The following is a 21,309-nucleotide window of genomic DNA, read 5'->3' on the forward strand; positions in this document are numbered from 1 at the left end:
ACAGCAAAAACTTCACATTGACCTCAGTGTAACTTCTCTGTCTCAATTCGAGTTTTCCTGAGAAAGAAGTAACATTTCCCCACTGAAGTATTAGAAATAGATTTTTATCCTAAATTTCTATAATTTAGGTTAGGCATTCTCACATAACTGCAAGTTTGCTTGTCATATGGGGACTTCTACCTTTACACCTGATTAGGCAAAGAGCATCTTAGCTACTTTCCAACTCAGATTTTCAATTTGTATTCAATGAAATACATCGAAGGTTATGTATGCAGTCAGCTGAAAACATCAAGCTCTTACTATCAAGTGCATGGAAAACTGTATGGCCTTGGTACTTAAAAACAACATTCATGATTTAACTTAATAAGCCATAACTGCTACAGGTCAGCATGTAAAGAAGTCCACTGACTCAGGGGAGATTTGGAAGCTCAGAATAGGAAAGAATTTACCAGATAATTTGCAGTATTTTCTTCTGCAAAGACTATGGGCCAGACTGTGTATAGTAATCCTCAAAAATAATGAGTAAACACACTAAAACAATATAGTAACATGTGATACTATGCATTATTATTTTGTAACTCTGCACTGTGACATTATCCAGCTCTCCTAAAGATCAGAATCTCTTTGCTGCAATTTTGGTAGCATGACAGTGTGGGGAGAAAGCATGAATAAATAACAAAGTGACCTGTAGACTAATATACTCCCAAGTTCAAAAGTATGTTCAAGTATATATTTTAAGATGGCATGCCATTAAAATAAAAATTTAATAAACAGAAGCAACAAAAAGCAACATACTTCATTTCACATTAAATGCATCTAGGTGACTTGTCACTTTGCCATACCTTACCAGAGGATGACATAGGGAACATGCCACAGGACCAAAAGAGAACAGCTGTGCTGTAAATTGCCTTGACTGTGAGCACTGGATCTGCTGTTCCAGCAGAGAAGCATGGCCCATTTTGCCCAACGTTCTGCCTTTGAAAGTGGACAGCTTCTATAGAAAGTGCAAGAAAAAGACGTAAGGGAAAATTCTGGGATGACTTCTTTAGATGTGATTTATTGCTTACTTAGCTCAAAGAGTGGCTCTTTTATGCCTCTAAGCATGAGGGTTTCTTGCCTTTTCATTCTTTAGCCTCCTTTAAATATAATACAGATGATTCCTTCCCAATGTTTTCAGGTTAAAGACTCCTTCCTACAGCAAAAACTTTCTCTTACAGTTTTTATTTGCCATTTAAAAGCAACAGTGCTGTCACAGAGATGAGAAGCATGTTTTGTTTATTTTGTTTTGTTTTCTGAGAGGTGGCTGCAGACACACAACCTTGATGAAGACAGTCTGCAGAGAGTGGATGGAGACCAGAAGGATCAGACTGTCTTTGTTTCTGAATGTCTTTCATCCTCTGGAGGTCCCAACACACTGTCTGAAAAACTATTGAAAGTGGAATTGGTTAGTTTTTGCTTTTTGCCCATAGTTAGCCTACAAAGTAATTAATGCAGAAAAGCCCAGCATACTACAGTATCATATCTTTATGCTTATCTTGCAGTCACTTCCTCTGTAGACAAGCCCTTACTATCCAAAACTAATACTGCTAACACGTTGAAGGCTTGTGAAATCAACCAACTAGCAACAAGAATCTAAGCTGTTCACAGTAAGTGGTTTTACAGCTGAAATATTATCTGTTAAATCATGCCTTCTGAACATGTTTCTATAGATTTATTTACCCTAATCATTTTAGCAACATATGGCTGAACTCATCTATATCTCTACAGCTCTCTTGTAGAAGTTTTTTTCAGCTTTTTATGAGACTGCATGAAGTCTGCAAGTTGTCAAACTCTTTCCTCTGCTACTCAAGTCTATGTTCTGCTTTTCAAAGATTATTCAGTTTTTAAAAGTTTTTATAGCAAAAAAAAAAGGAGCCCTGTGCACAATGTAGTCAAACATTCTCTTCTAGCTGCTTTCAACATAGCTGGTGTGGTTACCATTCCCCTCAGAATAAAACCATCCCCTTCCAATGCTTGTATCAATGCCCTGTTAGTCACTCTCTATTTAACTTTGCTGGCATTGCAGTATTTGGAATCTCTCTCCAGCCTTTATGCTTCTGCTGCAGAGTATTTAAAACAGTTTTAACAATAGTGTTTTTATTTCTACCTCCCTCCCCTTGGCATCATCCCTCAAATCAGAATGATATCAACTACTAGGACAAGAAAAAGGAAGAATGAATGATGAGGATCAGCAAGATGCGGTGAACTGTTTTGCATTCACTGGGTAGCACATCTAACTTTAACCTACGAAAATAAAACATATAGATGAGAACAGTTTTCAGTTTTTCTTCTTCTTCCTCATCATTCCTGTTCCTTCTGTATTACCCAAACTAAATCCATTCTGGGGATAAATTAAGATCCTACAGGGACTCCATTACAATTTTGCCTCTCATTTGGCATTATGCTTGTGTTCTCTTGCTCTCCTTTTCAGAAAACTGGGAGTCCAACTTTGTAAGAAATGCATTTTCAAAACTCCCAGCAAAGTTATAAAAATAAGCAAAAAGGGGTTCAGGCAAAGCTCTAACATCAGCAAGCTTGATGAAAACAAAAATAGTCTGAATTTTGTCATTCTTATTAAAAATTCAATAGACAGTTGTCTTGTAATTTGAACACCTTTGCAAGGTAAATTATTTAGTAAGCAAACATTCTAATTTTATAAAAGAAAACAAGGCATTATAAATTTAGTTTCTCACCATGTTATTGAAGTACTGACCAGAAGAGTAAAAGACAGATGGGTAAAGTGAGCAGATTTCCCAGCTCTTTGAACACCTAGTACTTACACTGAACAGCCCTACAAAGAGAAGACAGCTTCAAAAGTGTAATGCACATTTGCAAAATGCGTAGTCCAGAGAACACTTCAGACAAAGCTCTCTAGGGGCTATTTTTGTGTTTATAAGCTTTCAGCTGAATTTCTAAGTCAGAAAAGTGGAAGATTACAGTTAACAGAAAGGTTCTCAAGAGCATGGACACTTAAGTTCAATCTTAACGATTGCTCCTAGAAACTGTGTGGAAGTGGAAAAACCTGCTATGGTGGCTTTCCCACCCAGTTTAATAAAACAAAAATTTCATCACTTCAGATTTATGCTAGGGGAAATAGATTAAAACCTATTTGGCAAATTTAAAGCATCAAACAGATCTGATATTAAAGCCCTCTTCCTCTTCATTTTTTAAAAGAAAAATGTTCTCTCTTTTCAGGAGAGTTTTAGTTTAGAAATTCACATTAATCATATATTACTACTTTGTTCCTGTTCTGTGTCAGATGAACTTTCTAAACCCTTCCTGCTTTTGTTAAATATGAACAGAGGAATCCTTACATCAGATTATACAATGATTTTTGGTAATATTTGCTTTACCAGAAGAAAGGGGAGGAAAAAGGCAATCCATATGAATAAGAAAGCTATTCTCCGTCTTATTTTCTTTTTTCTATTCTCTGTCTTATTTTTTTTCCTAAGGCTTGGGCCTACAGCTTTATAAATAGTGGAGAAGATACAGAGTGCCAGTATAATATTGTCTCCCACAAAAAACAGATTATTGAGAATATTTCATTTATGGAATGGCAATGTAATATACTTGCATTTGTCTGTAGTCTCATGCATAGAAAGCATGAGAAAATGCTGCTTACATCATCAAAACAAACTCTCATAAAAATTTTATAAGCCAGCAAAGCACAGATGGCTGAAGGCATATGTTAGATCACTATTATAGTTTTATTTGCTTAGCAGGACTTTCTCACCTCAGGTCCTGAAAAGTTTCTCTTAGAACTCCAAATGAGTATGCAAAACAAACTGTGTAGTATCTCTCTCCATAAAAGCACTTTCAGCTGCATGTAAGTACTTGCCCAACTAAAAATGAGATTGGTAGCGCTGTAGAATAACAAAAACATACATTATTAATACCTGCTTCTTCTAGTTTCTTCTGTAGTATACTCCTGTTTCAAAGGCCAAAGTACAAATTGCTGGAGTCAGATTGCATTTAAAAAAAAATAATAAAAAAGTAGGTAAGTGTGGCATTAGATAAGGGACATTTGTTTTAAAGATTCTTCAGCTTTACTTAAAAAATAAAACAAATAAATAAAAAATTCTGTGAAACTGCTGTTTCACAGGGGGAAAAAAGTTGAAAAACAAACTCTTGCTTTACCATTTAGAATTGTTCTTGCACCTTAGCTGTTCTTATGGATTTGCTTGTGCAATTTGTGTTAAACTACAAAAATATTAAGCCAACCGCTATTTTGTCAGTGAACAATATACTATTTATGTTATAAATCATAAGAGGAGAAAAAGCTTTAAGCCTGTTCACAAACCAATCAGGATTCAGGATAAATCAAACTGCAAAATATCACTTTGGGTGCCAAAACTGATCCTCTAAATCTGGGTTTTCGTATCTAGATTTAGCTAGTAAGTTGCAAATCACTGTTTAAGATTTCTAGGTGGCCTGAATTTAGAGAAAACACGATTTTCTGTTTGGCTCTTTTGGTCTTCAGGGCTCTCGTGTCTGACTCACACTTTGACACATATTTGCATCATACTGGTAGTCCACTGAAAATCTCTGAAACACTGCTTCAGCCACAGGTCTTCCTGGGACACAGCAGAGACACTGCAGTTCCTCACTGTTGCCATGCAACGGTCAACATCAATACATTTTGGATAAAACCTTGTAAAGGACTTTGTTTTTTTTTTTTTTTTTTTAAACCAATCTTTAAAGATCCTTAAAGCTTTATCTTTTTAGTCTATATGAAATTTCTTCAAGTATTTTACTTCAAAAAGTGCTACTAAGAAAAAAACACATACACACAAAAACAAACCGAAACAAACAAACACAAAAACAAAAACAAAGCAGAGAAACAGTGGACCCCAAGTACATTACTATTTCTGCTGCTTCTTCACTGAAAGGGTTGTGAGGCATTGGAACAGGCTGCCCAGGGAAGTGGTGGAGTCACCATCCCTGGAAGTCTTCAAAAGACGTTTAGATGTAGAGCTTAGGGATATGGTTTAGTGAGGACTGCTAGCGTTAGGTCAGAGGTTGGACTCGATGATCTTGAGGTCTCTTCCAACCTAGAAATTCTGTGATTCTGTGATTCTCAGGTTAACAGTATAGGGGTACTTTCAAGGCATAATGATAATAATAAAATCTAACCAGTACTGAACCTTTCAGGCCTTAATACTAGAAACACTGCTTAAACACAAGGCTTAGAAAGCCCAGGTAGTCTGTGACTGCTTTACGCATGTACACATGCATGCACACACACGCTCCATGAAGCCAATTGTCCTCTGAAGGATACTGATCACACTAAGTAATCACTGTTCTGCCTTTCACAGCTATAGCAGCTGGAATTCGTCCTTCTGACTAGCATATAGAGCTACGTACACTAACACCTAACACATAGGTTAACATTTCCTCTAACCTGACAAATTAACAAGTCAAATAAAAAATGTTTTAGATACTGACAAAGCCTGAAAATAAGATGTGATTCAAGCAAAGTCACAATTCCTTTTCAGTTCCGAATTGAGAGCATTCCCATACCCTGTGCTTATGGGAGGGGAGGGGGGAGGGAGGGGGGCAGTGGGTTTGCTCATGTGTCTGGAGCTTCTCTGTGGGCCAAGGTAACTGTCTGATGTGTGGCAGTACACAAGTCTCTCTGGGAAGGACAGTCTGGTGACAAATTGTGTAATACTCTGAACAACTCTAATGCATATACTACAGAAAAAGCAAACATTTCCTATTATTGCAACTATAGCAAAATCTGGCAATATGCAAAAAGTCATATTTCAAAAACATTTGGAAGAAAGACCACAAGATCTAAATGGCCAAAATTTCCCACCAGGACACATCCTTGCAGACTTAAAATCTTCTGCCTCCAGCTTGCTAATAGCAGTGTTAATGCAACCCCGAGGTGGTACTGAAAAGATAACACATACATATGCCTCTCCTTAGTCACGTCACTGCAATTGGTCATTAGCTGGTATTTCCATCAGACTCCTTAACTGAAAAATTATAAAGAACTCAGCAAAAATACTCCCTAGATCTTTGCAGACAATATACCCTTACCAGAAATCCATTCTTCTCACTTTAGTGAAAAGTGTCCTAGAAATCTGTTTTGCAGTTCAGCACTGTACTGCCTTTGGACTCCCACTGCGCAAAGTGCTGTTCTGGTAATGTTGCCATCTTGTCTTACCTCCTCTTTTTTTATAAAGACAAGACAAAATATTTCTTGATATCCTTCATTTGTTTACAGAGCTGGAAGCTGTGGGTTTGTTTTCACACACAACATTATGTGTTGAGCATAGTCTGCAAATAGCTTAAGCCTTATGCTAATGTATGGTATAACTGGGTAAGATTAGAACAAGGTGGCTAACGATATCATTATTCATAAGTGTTTGTGAATGAATTTTCTTTACCTTAAGTTTGCAGTCTTTCTGTCCTTGTTTCTAACTGACAGTTGGCTGATGCCCTTTTCTGGTACTTGTACAGATAGCCCATTTCAGTGTTGTAAACTGAAATTTGTGGATGATCACCTTATGAGCTAGTGGGTGGGGGAAAAAAAACAACAAAAACAAACAGACAAACAAAAAAACAAACACACAAACTGCTCTTTGGCAGCTCTCAGCTAAACAAAACAACATGAAGTGGAGATCACACCAAAGATAAAACAACTTTAAAAGTTATTTGGATAATACATTTGAATATCGAATAAAACAGAGAAAAATTGGTTTCTCTATATGAATACTTCTTGAGCAGAAATAGGCTGCATGAACCAAACAAAATGTTATTCATGAATTATCTGCTCACAAGGAAAAGGAAAGGAACTTCCTCTTCAAGCTTATCATAGGTAACTTACTGCATTTATGCATTTTCCCTAGCATCTGTCTTCTCTGAGACATCTAACTAGAATCTCCCCCTGTACTCAGCTCTGGCGAGGCCGCACCTCGAGTACTGTGTTCAGTTTTGGGCCCCTCGCTACAAGAAGGACATGGAGGTGCTTGAGCGGGTACAGAGAAGGGCAACGAAGCTGGTGAGGGGCCTGGAGAACAAGTCCTACGAGGAGCGGCTGAGGGAGCTGGGCTTGTTCAGCCTGGAGAAGAGGAGGCTCAGGGGCGACCTTATCACTCTCTATGGGTACCTCAAGGGAGGCTGTAGCGAGGTGGGGGTTGGCCTGTTCTCCCACGTGCCTGGTGACAGGACGAGGGGGAATGGGCTTAAGTTGAGCCAGGGGAGTTTTAGGTTAGATGTTAGGAAGAACTTCTTCACTGAAAGGGTTGTGAGGCACTGGAACAGGCTGCCCAGGGAAGTGGTGGAGTCACCATCCCTGGAAGTCTTCAAAAGACGTTTAGATGTAGAGCTTAGGGAAATGGTTTAGTGGGGACTGTTAGCGTTAGGTCAGAGGTTGGACTCGATGATCTTGAGGTCTCTTCCAACCTAGAAAATTCTGTGATTCTGTGATTCTGTGAATCAGACCAACACACAAAAATATGTAAAGCTGTTCTTATGCTTAAATTACTCTCCTAGTAAAATGGCATTCATTTTAAACTGATAATGGAAACAGAAAACTCAAAGGCAAACTCATCTTAAGACACGGATAGTTTTTAGCTTAATATTTAGCTGTCACTTTGAATGAGAGCCAACAGAACTCTGGCCTTTTTGGTCCTGACATTTTACAGATAGAGATAATTAAAACAAATGAATTAGAATAACCTAATAATAAATATAAGCAAAGCATTCTGACAAGTTTTTTTTTTTTTTTTTTTTTTTGATAAAGGTAACAATATGCAGTACATATATTGAAAAGGAATTTAAGAAATAGTAAAAAAAATCCATATATTTAAATAATTCCCTGAAATTTTACCTGTATGCCCAAAGCGTTATTCTCCTTAATTACCATAGCTTCAGAACAGCATGAATCAATACTGTAGCGATCACCTCTACTCAGTAACTAGGTCACAAACTCATTTACCATTCCAGTAAAGAATTTGCATGGCAGACAATTTCATTCATCTATTATTTCTGTTGTATGGAAAGCACATGAAATTCCTGCTTGCATCATCAGATACAGCATCTGAACTCTGATGTACCGAAATGTAGCCTGAAACAAATTAAGAAATAAGCTAATATCACTTGATGTTCAATACACTAGTTGATGTTGTCCCCTAGAGAGTACGTGTCAAATACGACAAGCAAGTAAATCAGAAGTTTGCAATTTACAAAATAATCTCTTTATGGATTTTGGGGGTAGTCTAGGTTATTTCTGATTTCCTTATAAATTATCATTGTGGCAAAGGATGAAATAATTCAGTCTTCCTAACTTGCGTAATTATTATTATGGCAAAACTATCAGGAGCACTACCTGATTGAATGGCAGTTCTGAAAAAAAAGTCTGTGCTCAAAACTCCAGATTTGCTCAAAACACCAAATATTGCCTCAAATGAACCTGCTTCAGCTTGTTAACTTGAAACGCATTCTTTTATCTGATTGTATAACAACTGAAAAAAAATATCAACAACAATGCAGTTAGTGATGATATCTAGATACCTAAAACATTTCAAAATACAAAGATAAATTTAGATAGTATGATTTTCTAAACTGTATCTAAACAACACATCTTAGCCATCTCCCAAAAAAGTCAGGAGCACTACTTCAGTCTTTCAGATATTTGGTCTTAGATAGTGCCAATACTTTTTACGCTGAAAACCCTTTCCTAGTTACTGGGGTCTAGTTTTTAATATCCAGCTTTTAAATAAAACTTGACCTTTAGTAATTTAATAAGTTTTAATAATTTTTTAAAATTCCATTGCCAAATCAATTTGAGAATATGGTTACGATCAGAAGCAGAAAGTTACAGTTGAACCAGTATATATATATATATTCTGATAGGGAATTTATGCTTTCAGACTTTTTGGTTCCAAAATTGAGTTAAAACCACAAAATGAATTGTGAAAAAGTTAGAAAGATTTTAATAAAAGGCAAGTCTCTCTGTTATTAACATTTTACATTAAATATATTAATATTTTTCAAAATATATATTTCTTTTCCAAAACTTAAATACATCAGAAGCTTTTCTTTTTTCATTTTCATTCTGAAATACATGAAATATTTCATTTCCTAACATATGTCCAGTGGTCTTCCCTATATCATTGGTATGATCTGTAAAAAGAAAAACTATGCATCTAGACTATATATCTAAAAACCTATATCATTAAAAAAATTATGCCAGGCTTTAAATAAATATACCTTAAGAAATGCATAGAAATTACTCTTACCTTTTGTTCTCCATATAACCACTGTCTTCCAGAGTTCAGCAAGTTTCTGTATTTTCTTTTGATGGGCTGGAATATTTCTGGTAGGACTAATACTTTTATGCATATATTCTTCATGAATCTAAGGTACATTTTCAGATATAGGTAAATTAAAGTTAATTTTCTACCAAATATGTTTTCTGTATGCAGAAAGTTCTGAAAACCACACACTTACAACACGTGGGTTACATCAGATCTAACTTCTTTCAGAACAGAAATGAAAATCTACAGCTATGTTAGGAATCTAGCTTAACAGGGTATTTGTTGAGTCTAAAACATCCATTGCACTGGCTAGCTACCTGCAAGAGTTTGAAATAATTACATTTGTCATATGGCAGAAAACTTTCACTGAGCAAATCCCAACTTGCAAAGATAAAAATCTCTGTCTTATCACTTTCTGCTAGAAGATTTGTCAACTGCCTAGCCTACAGATATGTGAAAATGAAAAAACAAAGCAAAGGAAAACTTTTGGACCTAAGTGACTTCATCACCATTTCAGTTGCCAATCAGCTACTGAGTGGCCTTTCCCAGACGGCGATCTTGGATTCTCAGTTTTATCTCAGTTTTATCTCAACCTTCTTAGATGTAGTTTAATATATTTATTGTATCAAATTCAGACTTAGTGAAAGTCAACAGTTCTCTCTTTACTTGCCATGCCTTCAGTAGGAATACATGTAGGATAACCAAATTTCAGCTGGGACAGTACCTGCAGACGTTATGTTCTGTGTCAACTTGTGAAAACATTATAAACTTTTCCAAAAGCTCTTTATTTTTTAGTGGCTTGTTGATGTTTTTGTCTTCTGGAAATGCCATAAAAAAGACTTATCATTAAGAAACATAAAAGAAAATATAAACTTTATATTAGCTGCAATTTTTCAGTTTTAGATATTTCCAGAGAACAAAAATCTAAGGTGCAAATTCTAAACAACGAAAGAGATATTTGTCTACTTATCCAGTGACACCCAGCATAGTTACAATGAATTTATGATACACAATCAAAAATATTTATATGTTTTTCAGTGAATAATACCATATAATGGATAAATGTGAACATTGCACCATTATTTCAGCTAATTTGTTGCCAAGAAGAGTCTGAATCTTACAACTGGTATACTGAGTGTTGATTCATCACCAAGCTATTGTTAGAAGGTGTAAAATGAGTGCTCCTACATGTGCACACACAGAACACGTTGTCTCATGCAGAGAAAGTGCTTACCTTTCGGATTCTGCTTAGCTTCATTCCTCCACTGTCCTTTTCTCTCTTCTTCCAAGTTAATGTGCCAATTTTATTTGAAGCATGACTGAAAAAAAAAAAAAAAAAAAAAAAAGTAAGACTGATTACTATTAGGATGTTTCCATGAACCGAATTAAGCTTTTAATAATGTCTTCATTAACAAGAAGTGTTTGATTCACTCTGAGTCCTTCCCCAGAACAATCAATTCCTTGTAGGAAGATGGGACCCCAGATGAATATGTGAAAGGACAGTGCAGCAGAGTTGACCGAAATTTTCTGGGAAGCCTATGATTGGGTGTTTTTTCCCGTGGTGGTTCTTACAAGAGGAAATTGACTCCAAAACAAAACAAGAGCACATTAACTCTTTCAAAATCTTATAACACAGTAGCTTGTCATAATAATTATTTAATTTTCAAGATTTTCTGAAATACTATGAGGTTTTGTACATTAGTACCTCTTATGCTACTCTATCTGTAAGATTTCAGTTTGTTACAATGTGGAAGCTTTATGAAGAACTGTAAGGAAAGTGATCTGAAGAAATGCAAAGATGCAATAAGTGAGTGGAGGTGAATAGAATATCTACATATGTTAAAAAATATGCAAGAAATGGATTGCAAAAAAAGGAAAAAATATTTTATTTCAAAGCTGAGAAAAGTGTATTTGAGCTATCAAATTAAGTTTGAAGAGGTAAAAGTGCAATTGGGGCACGTGATTAAATAGTAAAAATGTACATAAAGTGAAAAACAGGTAGTTTTAGAAAAAATATGTACTGTTCTGGGAGGCAGGAAGAATTGGAAAGGCAGAGAAAAAAAGTTAATAGATATGCATAACAAAAAAAGATTTTACAAAGTTAAGACGTTGAATGTTTTAAGTTAGCTTTAAAAGGCTGATCAAAAGTGTCTACAATGGAGATAAATGCTTTCTCTTCAACTAGCAGCCAACTTGAAAGAGACAGTGAGGACTGAGAGACAAAGGATAAGAAACTACAGATTTATTACAACCCATGCTTTGCTTCTGATTTTGAGTTAGAAGTAAAAATGAAATGTACCAGGAACCATATTTCTTCATGTGATAAAGCTGAAATTTGGAAAGGTTTCAGGTAGATATATGTATCTGTGCATTTCAGTTAAGACACATAAGAAGAGAAAGACAATTCACTATGCTTTGCAGACTCTTGAATTCACATGGACTACTTTTCAAAATGTATAGTTTAAAAATATATTCTTGTGTTGCTTAAAACTGTATTTAATTTTCTCAGTTCTTTATTCTCAAGGTCATTTAGATGCAGACAGACATACACACATATTCTGCTGCTTAAAGCTAATTTACTTTTGTTGATTATTCAGCAGTAGAAATCATATGCTTCTCCCAGTGGCATCATCACCATGAACTAATAGCACTGTTCACTGTTATTTTTATTGGAAAAATTGACTTTCAACTATTATGTCTCAGCTAGAGCAATCATATGATGTCTTAGGTTATCTTATTCATGCTATATACTAAAAATAACTTGAGTGCTAACCTTAATTGGATGAATATTGTAGGATACAATAAGAGAATATAATGAAACACTATTTCTTTAGACATTTCCAAAATGGCTTTAATTAAACTCCCTTTGTTGTTGTTGTTAACTCTGATCAAGTTGTATGATTCAGTCCTAAGAAAATCTGAAGAGGAGACATTTCTCTGTCCTTGAGGCCCAATTCTGCATTCATTATTTGACACTTCTCTGGTATTCTACCAGAATTTTCAGTGTGTAGGCACAGAGGGACCAGGCATTGCAAAGAACAGATAAAGACAAAACAATTCGCCTTTTCTGGGGATGTGGTAACAAGGACAAAGAACATAACGAGTGTTGGAGCACAAACCAAAGCACAGCATGGGAATGGGGATGCCGATGCTCTTGCTGCCATCAGCAGATGCTTCCAGAGGTTCCTGGACCTGTCCCTGGCTCTGTCCTGCCTGCAGCCCTGGGGCAGCCCACACATGCATGCTTGGCCCCAGGGCTCGCCTGCCTTGGTGTGCATCAGAACTGCCTGGACACATGTGGCCCTGGCCTCTGGGGTCAGGATGGCAAGGGTTCAACCTGACTTTTTCTTGGCTTTCATTAACTGCTGTCTAAAGGAACAGGTAAAATTATTTAGGAGGAAAACAGTGCTATAAAGGAAGTCACACCAGCCCATACATTTATTTGTGGCACTTAAAAGGGTGGATGGGTCTGATTTCTATCCTCTGCACAGGACAAAATTTGTCCTGATGACCCCTTGCCCATTAGGGATAATGGCTTCTTTCTTGCTGCCTCCTGTAGCAAAATACTATTGGTTCCTTGCCTCTTGCATGAGTAACCATGACAAAAGCCAGACTAATGCAATCAACAACCAGGAAAAAAGCAAAACGAGGCAGCTTTCCTTTTCAGCAAAGTAAAAACTAGCATTCATTTTTCACCTTACTCTTGGGCTCTTCTTTTTATAAAGCGATCACAAGTTTAAACACAGAGGAAAATTGCTCACAAATCCAATAAAATTTGGAATCTGCAGCTACCAGCAATACCGGGGGATTTCCACCCAATATATTTGCCAACAAATCAATAACAAGAGTAAATCCTTCTGCACTGAGGAAAATCAAATGCTCACTAACAGGTACTATCACCTAAATTAATATAATCCCCCAAGTGCTCTGTATGTGTCAAAGTTAATACCAAAGGAAGCTTATGCTTCACATGTGATAAGCTGAAGGATATTTCTTAATAACGGCTTAAATAAAAGGAAATTATGTGGAGATTTTGAATTAAATGATCCTGAACTGACTTGGCTCCACTGAAGCCTCCTCCTTCTGGAGATGTTCTGTTTTCTTATCCCAGAGAGCACACTGGTCCACCAGGACTGTTATGCTAAACCTGAAATCAATTCACAATGCTTTAAATTTGGAGGCTGTCCAAAAAAAGTGATTTTTTTTCTTCTGTCAGGATGTTCGATGTTTACTTGTGATTAAAAGGACACCTTGCATGGTCCATACAGGATCTTTGACATTCTGCTGTTGGATTGTTGTTTGTTTTTTTTATATTATTATTAATTTATTTATTTATTTTGACTAGTCTCTGGTAGCAGTAACTGTGTCAAGTGCTGCTAGTGCAATGTTCTGAGGTGCCCTAATTTTCCTTGCCACCATCTAACCAAGGTGTCTGGCTTTGGTTCTTACGGGTCACTCCTCAGACTATTATTCATCAACTGGTGCCTCAAATAAAGAGTGGATCAGTCATGGAATATTCTACAGGAGGAAAGCAAAACCAAACCAAAAAAAAAAAAAAAAAAAAGCACAGAGTTTTCATCCTGAAAGAAAAAAAAAAAAAAGAAAAAGGTAACAAAGATCCTCCCTCCTCCAGGTCCTGCCCATCTTCCAGGGTTCCAGGGTAACAGAGCTCACAGAAAGGCAGCCAAACAAAGGCAGATGCACTGAGAGGCAAAGCAGCTGGCTGGCCTGCTGCAGGAGAATTTACCTGCTCTGGGGTTGCAGGTTTATCTGCAGTGTGGTTGCTGTCTTGCTATGGACCAGCTCCAAGGGCTTTGTGGAAAGCTTAAGCCTGTAAGAGCAGACATGGAATAGCGTGGCAAGCCAAATGGCAAGACAGAGAGCACATTTAATCATTAAACTAAACATGCTTCTGGAGATGTTCTGAGGAAGTGGCATATATCAATGTAAAAACACAACTGTGAAAGCCTTTCTAGACAACTCTGCTTTACAATCTTCTCATTGGTGAAAGTCTTTTTTTCACTTTTCACTTTTTTTTTTTTTCTCAAATAGGAAATATTTACTAATGAAACTACTCTAAGTATTGCAAACAAATAATCAGGCCTTCTGATTTCCAGTTTGATTTCTTTCTCTTGAGACTTGAACTTTATATTATAAAGATCTTAAAAAAGAAAAAATAATGGTTGAATAAAATACTACTAGTAAACAACCCATTGTACTTCCCTTCTGATAATTCATGTAATATGATAAAGCCTTGGATTTCTTTCCCTCTTCAATATCTCACTGAAAACCAAAGTTTTCCTGTCCCTACTTCCTATAACAGCACCAAAGGGAGGCCTTTGATCCACCGTTGAATCTATGATTTGTGTATTTTGGGAACATGTTGCTCAGGACAGGGTGACATGTCAACCAGGCTGAATTCAGAAGCCTACAAGAGAACATTCAGGATTTTGCAGAGGCATGTGTGCTAGCTGATTTAATAAACTAAGTGGCAGAATGCAATGAAACATGAGACATTGCAGTTTGCCAGAAGAAACAGCAGTCTCTTCCTAACTAGGTGTTATTGTTATGATGGTAATGAGAAAAATCAGTATTTTTTGTAATTAGCAGAAGGGAATTTGAGATGCCAGACTGATGAGTCACAAGTTCAAAGAGTGGGTGTTTGACAGATATTTGCAATATATAGCAATAACAAGCTGCCTTTTGCAAAATGGTTCAAACCTTAATAATACCACTCTAAATTCATGTAGGGTGGATGTGTTTACTGAGCAGTGCATTAACGATTTGAAAGGTATTTCCCAGATGATGTAAGGAAAAAGGGTATGGAAAAGGGCTGCTCCTTTGCAATAACATCTTTCAAAGATGGAAAAAGTGAATTCTGGCTGCAGAATACAAGACAAATAAGATGAGGCTTTATACGTACATCAGTGAGGACAAGTAGTTTGAAACCGAAAATCTGCTATTTAAGGAAGAAGACCAAAAAAGGATCACACTTAACTCAGCATGTTTGTATGTGGGTTTCTAGTACCACAAGGGAGAGAGAAAGCAAAATGCCTAGATAAGAAATGATGAAGACTTTGCATCCAATTTCAATTCTCCTTAGAGCATATGTTCATCAACAAGCTTCAGGCTAACACTGATTTACGCTGCTCTTCATATTGTTAAAAATCTAATGCCTAGGTAATTGATAAAACGCTAGTAAAGAAATGCATGGAAAACCTTAATACGGGCCTATTAGCACTTCTGTGTGAAGTATATTGCAGTACATACTAATTACTTTATACAATTAACCCAAAGAAGTCCTTTGAATTTATTTTGTGGCCTGGTCCTGCAAGAGTTATCTATACGCCTGGCTAAAAAAAATATGAGCAGTCTCCTTTGCATCATTAGGATTCACATACATAAAATTAGCCATGTGAGTAATTCTTTTTTCTTTGTAGGCTAGGCTTTTGCAGAACTAATGAGACACCAGATGGCTGGATGGCACTGAACTTTAGAAGATGAATAAAGAGTAATCGTGGAAATTATCATCTGGTAAATCACATTACAATCCCTAGGAAAATAATGGGGAAAAAAAAAAAAGTAAAATAAGCACCTGACAGAAGAAGCACGAGCAATAAACAGCAATGAGTGAAATTATGACCCTGCATATACATGGTGGAACACAGGGTGACTACAGTGAGGGTTGCAAGTTTATAAGAAAGAACAATTTTGGATCATGTATTCAGTGTTAGTAGACATCAGATACAATACCTCAGAAATCATACATGAAAAATTAATCTCAGATGAGTTGGAAATGAGCACTGTCTCATGGATTTAAAATTGTCTGACAAGCTATAAATGAAGGGTAATGATAGATGGTGAGATATTGAGCTTGGGGGGGGGGGGGGGGGAAAGCAATGCAAATGTTTAAGTACTAAAACATTTTGAATGATGAGAAACATTTATGAAAATTATGTAATGTAACAGAATATTGACCAAGGGTGGTATGGTAACTATCACCATGCTGGGAGAAGAACTTCAGAATGGGCTGAGAGAATAATGGGATATAGATATTAGAGACTAGAAATACTGGTTTATTAGATAAGCAAATGCGCATGAAGAAAAGTGTCCTAACTAGGAACCACATTTTTAATTATGAATAGTCTCCTGGAAGAAAACTTGCATGATCAATAGAGTAGTTTAAAAAATATATATAAATAAATGCCAAGAAACTATACGGACCAAATACATATTTGCTGGGGCAATCCTAAATACAGATACAGGCTGGGTGGGGAATAGACTTGAGAGCGGCTCTGGTGAGGTCTGGGGGCATTGGTTGATGAGAAGCCCAACACGTGCCGACAATGTGCACTTGCAGCCCAGAAAGCTAACCATATCCTGGGCTGCATCCAAAGAAGCATGACCAGCAGGGCAAGGGAGGTGATTTCTGCTCTCATGAGACCCCATCTGGAGTGCTGTGTTCAGCTCTGGAGCCCCCATCACAAGAAGGACATTGACCTGTTAGAGAGAGTCCAGAGGAGGCCATGAAGATGATCAGAGGCCTTGAGCATCTCTTCTATGAAGACAGGCTGAAGGAGTTGGGATTGTTCAGCCCAGAGAAGAGAAGGTTCTTGGGAGACCTTACATCAGCCTTCCAGTACCTAAAGGGGGCTGCAGGAAAAGGTGGTAAGGGACTCTTTGTCAGGGGGTGTAGTGATAGGACAAGAAGCAATGGCTTTAAACTAAAACAGCGTAGATTTAGATTAGATATTAGGAAAAAAATCTTTACTTTGGTGGTGAAGCAATGGAGTAGGTTGCCCAGAAAAGTTGTGGATGCCCCATCCCTGGAGGTGTTCAAGGCCAGGCTGGATGAGGCTGTGATCAGCCTGGTCTAGTGGGGGGTGTCCCTGCCCACGGCAGGGGGGTTGGAACCATAGTCTTTAAGGTCCCTTCCAATCCAAACTGTTCTATGATTCTAAATCTCCTCTAAAGATAGGGAAGCTGAGACAGAGAATCTTCCTTCCCTGATATGGCATGGTATGACCACACAATGCTACACACACAGAAAGAGACTAGGCATTAAATTTATCTCTATTCTAGAATTAGTAGTTCTTCTACTTCAGCTCTGCTACTGGCCTTTACTACTATATGAGTAACGGAAGAAATTAAGCTTTGTGCAGTCTACTGGCCACGTATACCCATGTGGCCATCCACCATTTTCTATCTTTCCATAGAAAAAACTGTAGTGCAAAGGAGCCCTCTGTACCCACAAAGGACAGCAGCAGGATTTAACTCAGGAAAGCAGATCAAACAGAGAATGAGCATGCATTGATTAGCCATGTCATCACATAATAAGTGCATTGACCCTTTCACTTATTCCTTAATTCACATTGATAAATAATTGCCCTTCACATCCTGTCTTCTTCCGTTCATCATATTATTGTGTTGCCAGCTTAAAAACACTAGTACTGAAATAAGAAATTACTATTATTAAAGATCACATTTGATGCATACTCCATTGATGTATTCTGCTGTGTTGCAAACAAGTGCAGTAAGATAACTTCAGTTACTATCTAGCAGGGCCTTAATAACCTAAGGACTTTCCCAAACATAGCAGGTAGCTGTGATTCAAGCCTACAAGTGCTGTCAAGGTGATGGTATCTAGGAGTCACAACTACTTTTACAATTTAAAAATCTGTGCTAAAAACAAATCAATAAACTGACTGAAGCTACTTCTCAGAAAGAAGAAAGGAAGGAAGAAAGAAAAAGTACAAAGGTGAAGATTTCACAAGATAGATTAGTAGCCACTACAAGGCAGCCTATAGCTATTTTTTATCCTCAGCTGCACCTCCTGAATTCTGCTAGGTAATACTAAAGCACCCTTTATTGATTCTCACATTTTTCTATTCCAAAATAATAAGAAAAAAAACACTCAGACTTAAAATCAGAACAACAGGAGTGCAGGTTACAATTCCCCTCTAATACTAACTAGATGATTTTTTCTTACTACATTTCAAAAAATAAACAATTCCAACATCTAATCAGTCAGACAAGTTATAAAAAGACAACTGTAGATTCAAAGAATCACTCTAACTGGCCAAATATCAAAGTTCGTATATCTAGCACAAAAGCTGGACATTTTGTGTTGTTTTTGTTTGTTTGTTTTTCACACTGTATGTGCATAACTTGAAAATATATGTTATTATTACTAACTGGTATTTTAGCTTTAAGAGTATACTAATACTGCCAGAAGACTCATTTTTCGGGTTCTAAATGCAAATGCAAAGAGATCTAAATAATAAACATATCCCAAAAGCCTTCAGATTTTGTCTGCTTCCAGAAGGCTAGATACTTTACTGAAGAGAAAGAAAATTACATTTCCCATTATCCATGTATTCCTAAAACTTTCACAGCTGCATTCATTTTCAGACAGGAAATTGAACTGTTTTTCCTCTCAAAATCATGTATAAACACCAGCCACTACTGAGAAGCTTTTATTCACCAATAGTTTGGACAAGCAATGCAAGTGCAGTGGCCTCAAGTTGATTGTGAAACTCAGCCCAGTCTCCAAATACATGTTATTTATCTATTGCTGCTGTGCTACTTGACTGGGCACAACACGGACCAGGGCTGGATAGTGTTTTCTTACCAGAGTGACACAGCCTTAGTGGAAATTCTTTGTTCTTCAGAGCCATCAGTGCCACTGACACCTCCTGTGAGTCAGAAGCAGCCAGCCCAGGTTTTGAAATGGCTGTGCAAAACCCTCATACCAACCACAGATTTTCTTATCTGAGAAACACCATGCAACACAGAAAGGCAGGTTTTCTGCCAGCTGTGAGCTGTACCTTCACCACAGCTCTCTAATGAAGTATTTTTTCCTCACAGTTTCATCAATCCTAATGCATTGCTATTATGTATTTTACATTCACTTCTCCTATTCTTCTCTACTTGCTGTTCTGTTCCTTCCCCCTTTTTAATGAATTTCTTTCACTCACTCAATTAGTCTGTTCCCTTGCATAAAGTCAGAAAAGCATACTTCAATACGTCAGCCCCACACAGATGTCCACGTTTTACACTTAGATTTTGCAAGAAGCTTGTCTGCAAGCCTTCTGAATTTGAGAGAAATTATTCTGACAGCACTATCCTGTTGTGCAAATCAATCACCTGTTGTCTTTGGAGCCTACCTGGACTTTTGGGATTCCAAAGACAGAGACCTTGACTTATATTTACAGGGGCTACCCTGAGACCAAGGCAGATTGAGCAGCCACCAGTGTGCCATGTACCAGATCCCAGCATGATGTGCAATAATGACCTGTCAGGGAAGCAGCCTGTGTACCACCACACTGTGAAATATCCTGCGGGACTTTCTTCATGAACTCAAAATGCCTTCAGGCAAGAATGAAGTCACGCATCATTTAAATATTGTTTCATGCTTTCCTTTTAGGCTGTCTAATCCTTTTCTTTGGTCTGTTCTAATCTGTATTTCTGAAAATAATCAAAATAAAAAGAAAGCCATGAAAAGACCATTCCAACCTTGTGAGGAAAGGGCTGTGTCTTAGAGGTTTCAGATTCGTTCACACACACACCCACCCACCCCTTTTATCTCACTAGGGGTTTGAAAAGGCAGCCAGTTTTTTTTTTTTTTTTTTTTTTTTTTTTTTTTTTTTTTACTAACTACTATCTGATCATTTTAAACAGGGATTGATTTCTTTGTTTTCTTATCTTCACAATTTGGCAGCCATTTTCAAGAAAGAAGTGTGTATTGATGTGGGACTCAGTAGCAGCTTGCAAATAATCTTGGAGAAGAAAGAAAATTTACTTCCATACCCATAGTGTAATAGGATGCTGCACAACAAAAGGACAGTGAAACCTCTGCTGGAGGTAACAATAAACCCTGAGTCCTTTACTTGCCAATGCCTTTGTTTGCTGATTTTATTTTTAATTTAAGCAAACACAGTAGCTCTGCCAGTTTAGTGCCCCCCTGCCAACAAGTGCTCCAGCACAAACACAGTAGCATCCACACAGGGCTGGGTCCGCCCTGCCGCTGTGTGAAGCCTGGGACTTGAAGAACTCTGAAGCCATGTGAAATCTTAGTTTGCTGAGATTATGTTATTTGTCAGGGTCACACAAGAAGGTTCAAAAAAGGTTTCCTTACTTATGAGATTTGGGAAGTAAGAGCCTTCTCCTACTTAGAAATTGTTTGTGGTCACAGGAGAAAGGGATTTTCATTTTCTAAACATGATTGTAACTTATTTCATTGTAAAGCACTGTCCAGAATTAACTTTATTTCTGTGTACCCCTAGCCCCCGTTAAAAAGGAGGGCTTAAGTATACTCAAAGGAGGGTCATAAATAGCTTAGAAAATCTCTGCCTATGAAAGTGCTGTGAATGACTCACAAAGGCATGAGTCAGATGGGAAAAAACACAGTTTGGATATCTGTATAGGTCTGCATGCAGGGCCTAAAATTGTTTTAATTTCCATGAAATATAAAATAGAAGTGTAGGCATGCACTTCATTTTCTCAGCAAGCTCTCAGTGATAACAGCAATTCATAAGCTTTGTCACTTGGAGCTATACATTGTTCCACTGACTTGAGAGCTAAAAACCAGTGTCATAGACAAGAGCCACCTCTACCACAAAACTTTCCACTCTTTTCTTTCTATCATTAGAGAGAGTGCATCATTAAAAAGCTGAATTGCTAGCCTTTCTACACAGCTGAAAAATAATGGTTACCCAGGGAATCACTACTTGGGAGAAAAAAAAATCAAGTTACTTTGATCCAAAAATTCTGCATCTGTTTCTTGAAATAGGCTCATGTGCCAGAAATATATGGTTTATCTAAATAAATGTTTTATTGAATAGCACAGCATAAGGTCTACATATCTTGTTGAAATATTCAGTGAGTTATTCCTGCCTTGCAAGTGCATTATTACATACTCTCATCTAAACACAAACAACTGTAGAAAGATTTTTGCCACAGTTTGCATATATCGAGACCAGCAGATGTAACAGACTCCTTT

At 37.2% G+C, this 21,309-nt stretch overlaps 1 protein-coding gene across 10 annotated transcripts in view; it reads right to left on the bottom strand.

Annotated features, from left to right (window-relative positions):
* Positions 1 to 21,309, bottom strand: part of LOC311441012 (uncharacterized protein) — a 383,622-nt gene that overhangs the window by 2,038 nt on the left and 360,275 nt on the right. For 7 of the 10 annotated variants that reach the window (XR_014695713.1, XR_014695714.1, XR_014695715.1 and 4 more), the window contains 6 exons: positions 10,543 to 10,627; positions 9,291 to 9,408; positions 7,880 to 8,116; positions 3,773 to 3,902; positions 1,118 to 1,426; positions 843 to 994 (listed from right to left, as the gene is read on the bottom strand). Coding sequence is in view for 5 of the 10 variants with exons in the window: in XM_084528638.1 (XP_084384764.1) it covers positions 8,025 to 8,116; positions 9,291 to 9,408; positions 10,543 to 10,627 (295 nt within the window). In the remaining 5 variants the exon portion in view is untranslated. Of the gene's footprint in view, positions 1 to 842; positions 995 to 1,117; positions 1,427 to 2,732; positions 2,831 to 3,772; positions 3,903 to 6,434; positions 6,560 to 7,879; positions 8,117 to 9,290; positions 9,409 to 10,542; positions 10,628 to 21,309 lie in introns of all 10 variants that reach the window. The other 3 variants (XR_014695716.1, XR_014695717.1, XM_084528635.1) reach the window with 3 other exon arrangements.

This window comes from Aythya ferina, assembly GCF_964211825.1.
Source record: "Aythya ferina genome assembly, chromosome: 8".
NCBI classification, from domain to species: Eukaryota; Metazoa; Chordata; class Aves; order Anseriformes; family Anatidae; genus Aythya; species Aythya ferina.